Source organism: Fringilla coelebs (assembly GCF_963513975.1).
Source record: "Fringilla coelebs genome assembly, chromosome: 15".
Taxonomy (NCBI): Eukaryota; Metazoa; Chordata; class Aves; order Passeriformes; family Fringillidae; genus Fringilla; species Fringilla coelebs.
Genome location: NC_140041.1, coordinates 8204036 through 8210307, shown reverse-complemented (window position 1 = coordinate 8210307; position 6272 = coordinate 8204036). Strand labels below are relative to the sequence as shown.

At 43.5% G+C, this 6272-nt stretch overlaps 1 protein-coding gene across 1 annotated transcript in view; it reads left to right on the top strand.

The window, feature by feature from the left end:
- The first annotated feature begins 495 nt into the window (after window positions 1-495).
- Window positions 496-6272, top strand: part of RAD50 (RAD50 double strand break repair protein) — a 125400-nt gene continuing 119623 nt past the window's right edge. Inside the window, exons 1-9 of the mRNA XM_084215880.1 lie at window positions 496-565; window positions 1480-1659; window positions 2051-2134; window positions 2350-2501; window positions 3650-3835; window positions 3981-4185; window positions 4591-4719; window positions 4938-5103; window positions 5815-6008. Coding sequence (XP_084072006.1) covers window positions 1531-1659; window positions 2051-2134; window positions 2350-2501; window positions 3650-3835; window positions 3981-4185; window positions 4591-4719; window positions 4938-5103; window positions 5815-6008 — 1245 coding nt within the window. The 5' untranslated portion in view covers window positions 496-565; window positions 1480-1530. The remainder of the gene's footprint in view (window positions 566-1479; window positions 1660-2050; window positions 2135-2349; window positions 2502-3649; window positions 3836-3980; window positions 4186-4590; window positions 4720-4937; window positions 5104-5814; window positions 6009-6272) is intronic.

Here is a 6272-nt window from a genome sequence, read left to right as displayed (position 1 = left end):
CAGCCTGGATGAGACTGAGGGTACGTCTTGCAGCTGGGTACAGCGGCAGATACCGATCTCTTCTCTGTGGTGAGCGGTGATAGGACTTGAGGGATGGCCTGAAACTGTGTCAGCGGAAGTTTACAGTGGGTATCAGGAAAAGGCTCTTCACCCAGAGGGTGGGTGGGCATTGAACAGGCTCCCCAGGGAAGTGGTCACAACATCGAGCCTGACAGAGCTGAAGAGGCGTTTGGGCAAGGCTCAAGGCAGATGGTGTGATTCTTAGAAACAGGGCCAGCAGCCGGACTCGATGACCCTTGTGGGTCCCTCCAACTGAGCTTATCCTGTGATTCATTTCCAGCTGGGTTCAAACCACGATACCGCCTCAAAACTCCATCGCTATCGCTCCATTCTGAGCCCTCAAAGGACACCGCAGCCCGGCAAGCACCCTCACGGCGCGGTGCGAGCCCCGGCGGCCGGGGGGCGGTGCGAGCGGTGGGCGGGCCGCCATGGCGGGGCCGGGCCGGGCCGGGGCGGGCGCGGGGCCTGACGGGGCGCGGGCCGGCGGCGGCGGCGGCGGGCAGAGGTAACCGCGGGGACGGGGGAAACGGGGAAAGGGGACGGCCGGGCCGGGGGCGCGGTACCGCGGCGGGCTCGGCTCGCTCGGCTCGCTCGGCTGCGGGGAGGGATGGCTCCCTGGAAAATGTCCGCCCCCGGCGCGGCGCGGAGCTCCGGGCGGGAAAGCCCCGCTGCCACCTCTGCCTCGGCAGGAAATGCCCTGTCCCGGGCCGAGCCCCGCCGGGCACCCCCGGAGGAGCCGCGGGAGGGCCGAGCCCGGGCCATCGTGAACACCCCCGGAGTACGCAGCCACACACACACACCACACAGGCGGGGGATGGGGCTCGCAGGCGGAGGTGCCTCCCCCAGAGCCCTCCAGTGCCCGGGGCAGCTCCCACACGAGCGCAGCCCGATGTCTCTGCCCGCCCCATGGCCTGGGAAGGCTCGAGCCTTCCTCTTCACAGCACGAACTGGGACAGGGTGATGGATATGGTGATGGATATGCCTGTGAGAAACAGGCATTGGCACAGCTTGCACGGTGTTGGGTGTTGCAGTACAACAGTGGCTTGTCGAAGGAGAAAAAATATTGGGGCTTCTCCTCTATTTGGGGCATTCTGAAGGCATGTGCATAGTGTTTGTGAAGAGGAATAAAGGTTTGATTTTATGATACATAGTGTGGGACTTAGCTTGGAGTTGATTAATTTCTCAGTTTGAAAAAAATAAGGTCTTGCCTTCATATGTTTTGTACCTGGAGTAGTAACTGAAGAACCTTAGCTGTGTTTTTAAATATCTGATCCAATCATTCCATGATTCCATGATTGTAGGGTACAGTTTGAAAGTACTGTGTGGAGGCTTTACTTGCTTGTATCGGTGTTTAGTCAGCTTTCAGCAGTCTATTGTGATTTCTGCCTACTGGATTTTTCACAAAGCTCCGTTTTACAGGATTTACAGTGTTTTCACCTCTGACTTTGGAACAGAAGTTGTTCAGTAGAAATGGCGAGGATTGAAAAAATGAGTATCCTCGGAGTGAGGAGTTTTGGGATAGAAGATAAAGATAAACAAATTATCACTTTCTTTAGTCCATTAACTATTTTGGTGGGACCAAATGGTGCAGGAAAAACGGTAAGCCTCACTTTATGTTTGGATTTGAGTTATAAATGGGCCATAACATGTGAGTAATAATTTCTACAGAAAGATATTTAATAATTTTGCAAAAGTCATGCTGTTTGCTGTAAGTATTGTGTTGTTTAGTGTTATTAGAAATCTACTTTCATGCCTGGAATTTGCAGAGCACTGGTTGGTATTTTTTCATAGGAAAGTGATCCAGATCCTGATTAAAACTGCTTTTGCAAAGTATTGTATTTTCATGGTACTCAAAAATTAAAATGTTGTTTCTCTGTGTTTATGTACCTAACTCATTTGTGTTTGGGCTGTTACTGTGGATTTGCTTGTAGTCCATCTTGGTTACTCTGAATTTGTCTTTATAACTATATACTTACTTCTGTTTTCTTAGACTATCATTGAATGCCTTAAATATATAACCACTGGTGATTTTCCTCCTGGCACCAAAGGAAAAACATTTGTTCATGATCCAAAGGTAAGTCATAGTGACTAAATGTGTTTACTCCTCAGTAAAATATTCCACTGCACTCAGGTTGTGAAAAAAACAGGGATGCTCAAGTCGTAGCCAGCCGTGAGCTGAAATGAAGAAAAGCAGAGAACTGGGGGTGATTAGAGCATACTCCACAGCTGGAGAGGCACACATTCCTTTGGCCCTTGAGAGGAATTCTGCTTTTTTTGCTTTTACCAAAGGTTGCCAATGAAACTGATGTTCGAGCTCAGATTCGGTTGCAGTTCCGAGATGTCAACGGGGAGGTCGTGGCTGTGCAGCGCTCCATGGTCTGCACCCAGAAAGGCAAGACTTCTGAATTTAAAACACTGGAATCTGTCATTACTAGAATGAAGTAAGTTGTCAAGTGTTTCTTCTTACTTTGGCATGAAGATAGGTTTGGATTTGGTATATTTTTATGCATCAGATAAGAGAGAATTACATAATGTACTCCTTGACATAGCTACTAGTTTTTTTAGATTATAAAGATGTGTAGTTTCATTCCTTTATCTGTTAGGTGATTGAAAAATCCCACATCTGATAGCTGTGGCGCTAAGAAATACTGTTGACTTGCATTTATTTGGAAACTGTGGAGGGATAGAATGTAAAAAAAACAAGTGGAGAAGGTAATCTCACACCTGAGGAGTTGCAGCTGTACTAATCACCAAAGATTAGGAACAGGCCTGCCCTTAATAAGCCACAGCTGTATCCAATAAGAAGAGTGCTGTGAAGAGAGTTGGGGTTTGTTGGTTGTGCTGTGAAGAGAGTTGGGGTTTGTTGGTTGTGCTGTGAAGAGAGTTGGGGTTTGTTGGTTGTGCTGTGAAGAGAATTGGAGTTGTTGGCTGTGAAGAAGAAGGAGTCAGTGCTGTGAAGAGCTGCCCATGAGAAATCACCGAGAAGGTATGAGACTTTTGAAATATGATGACAACAGGAAACTTTATTGGTGATAAGGGTGGTGAGGCACTGGCAGAGGTTCCCCAGGGAAGCTGTGGCTGCCCCATATCTGAGAGTGGTCAAGGCCAGAGTGATGGGGCTTGGAGCAACCTGGTTCTGTGAGTAGCATCCCTCTCATGGCAGAGGGAATGAGATAGGTGGCATGGACATTTCCAACCCAAATCATTCCATGATTCTGTGATTGTAGGGTACAGCTTGAAAGTATCGTTGTGTGGAGTATGTAGGCTTTACTTTCTTTAGTACCATTTTCAGTTTCACATAGTTTTTGGCCCATGTTTAACTCCCATCTCCACTGCTTAAGTGTATTCCTTAAATTCAAGAGCTGTCCTTCCCCCTGTGGTGGTTCCTTAGAGTTCTAATATGTGACACAGTCTGACTTCAGAAACTGGCAGTGTTAAATGCCTTTGTTGAGCATGGTAATTTTGTGCTTAAAAATTGTTACTTGTTAAATTTTTGAATGGGTATGTTAAAATGAGGTTATACTGTTAAAATGCAGCTTTTTGAAGAACTTGCCAGTAACAACTTTTGCGATTTTCTTTGTCTCCACAGGCATGGTGAGAAGGTCAGTCTGAGTTCCAAGTGTGCTGAAATAGATAGGGAGATGATCAGCGCCCTTGGTGTTTCCAAATCTGTGCTTACCAATGTCATTTTCTGTCACCAAGAAGAATCCAACTGGCCATTAAGTGAAGGGAAGGCCCTGAAACAAAAATTTGATGAGATCTTTTCAGCAACAAGGTTTTTCCCTTTATTGTAATTACATAAAAACTAAGTAAAAAATGTCTTCTCATGACATAAATGTTAATAAAAATGTCTAAGACACTGTTTCATACATCAGTATTGCTGTACTGCCAAAGCAGCTGAAATTTTGCTTTCTTTAAAGGTATATCAAAGCACTCGAAGCTATACGTCAGCTACGACTGAAACAAGGCTTCAAAGTAAAAGAGTATCAGACAGAACTGAAATATCTGAAACAGAATAAAGAGAAAGCACAGGAAATCCAGGATCATCTCAGCAACAGAGAAGCTCAACTGGCTGCTTCTAAGGAGAATGTAGTATCAATTGAGAACCAGCTTGAGCCGCTAAAGGTAATTTCCATGAGGATTATGTTAATACTTTAATACGAAGCAATAAAAGAAGTGAAAGGTGGATGAATTTTTTGGTTAAAATCTTGCACTTTTAAATCTAATCCTTTGCCCTGCAGCAGACTCAAGCATACCTCAACTCACCTGGCAGATGCTGCTCTAATCTGTAAACGGTCATTGAAGGGTTAAGAACAGAATTCTTATAGCAGCATTGGTTTTTTGTCAGTTTAAAATCTCTCTCAAATTTAGCTGGTATCTAAAACCATTTTAAGCTATAAAAAGAAACTAAAACTTAGAATTCCCTATTTTAAAAACATATTTAATGAAACTGGAGGTTTTGCACTTAAAATAATTGATTATGGGGTTCATGAGCTGATGAGATATTTTACTTACTACATTCTTTTGCAGAGCTCTCTGGCAGTAGTTGAACAGAATCTCACAAAAGTAATGAGGTTGGACAATGATGTGAAGGCCCTGGAGAGCAGGAAGCGGCAGATGGAAAAAGATAATCAAGATTTGCAACAGAAGATGAAAACGGTTGCCTTTATGACAAAAAAATTAGATTATTTTACTTTATCAGTCTAAGAAAAACAGTTTTCCTGTTTTGCTTGCTGCAAATTTTCCCCTTGTATGTCTTATTATAGAAAATCTGCATGTGAAGTGTTAAACTTTTATTCCTTTAATTCTATTGTGGTAAAAACTATACATGTTTAAAACATCAGTAATTGACTTGAGAATTTGTATGTGGTGTACAGGTTTTTCAAGGAACAGATGAAGAACTAAGGGATAGATACCAGAACCACCAGAGAATGGTGAAGGAGAAGGAGAAGAGATTGTCGGACTGTAAGCGTGATTTAGATAGAGCCACTAAAGAGTGCCAGAGATTTAACAGTGAGAAATCAGAGCTGCTTATTGAACGAGGTAATTCAGACTTCATTTATAGTCTTGTATGTTTTATAATGTAATTAAATCTGAAATGGAACTACTGATAATTGAAGTGATCTGAACTGGACAAAACTCCTAAAATGTGTGTTAGTTGAGGTTCACCTGCACAGTGGGGTGGGAGTGTCCTGCTGGTGGACAAGTTTAGGTGTTTTTCTCCTGGAGTTTCTAACAGGCGTTTTTTTCTGAGCTATAATTACAACATGTAATATATTTTGTCATATAACAGAGAAAAAGCATGAAAGCTGAATGCCTGGCATTCTCCATGTCTCATGTGGAGTCTGGGGACAAGTCAGAGGGCTTGAAGTTAATGTTCTTTCAATTATGTATCCTTTTTTGATGGGTTCTGGGAATTTCAGCAAAGCTGTAGTAGTTGAGTCACAGAATACATGCTTACATAAAATGTGTTTGGGCTTCATTTTGGGCTTTATCAGAATAAATCATTTTGGGCTTTATCAGAATAATATTTTTAGTGATTTTAGAGGCTTGCTTTTGAATTACTGATTTATTTAATTCATAAGAATTTAGTTGCCTGAAATAGCAATCTCTACCTATAGCTTTGTGTTCCATAGCTTTTTGTGTTGTTGAAAAATACTTCAAGATTTCAAAGGCTTTCAACTGGCTTTGAATCCTAAGTGTGTCTTCTGCCTCAGTTTTGGAACATTTGTGTCACTTTTTCTTTTTGTGGAGGTCGTCTCCAACTGCAGGCAGATCGTCACCAGGAGCACATTGTGACCAGGGATTCCTTAATTCAGTCTCTGGCAGCACAGCTGGAGTTGGATGGCTTTGAGAGAGCCCCTTTCAATGACAGGCACATTGCCAGTTTTGGCAGGCTGGTGAAGGACAGGCAGGACAGAGACACAGAAGCTGCAAATCGTATGATGGTAAGAATTTTGTTGTTTAAGTAGTGTCATTTGTATGGGCCATTGATGTTTTATTGGTCCACATGGGTCTTTATGGTGCTGGGAAAAAGTGTTGGGGGGTAGGGGAGGAGCTGAAGTTGGTTTTTTTTTTAGAATTCTTGGTAATGTATAATCTGCATCTTTCCATGGAAGTTTTGGAATTAATAGTGGTCACGAAGGCTATTGAGCAGGCAGATCATCAGAGAGGTTCTTCTGTTCTTCTAGCAGTCCTCATGCAGGTGGATC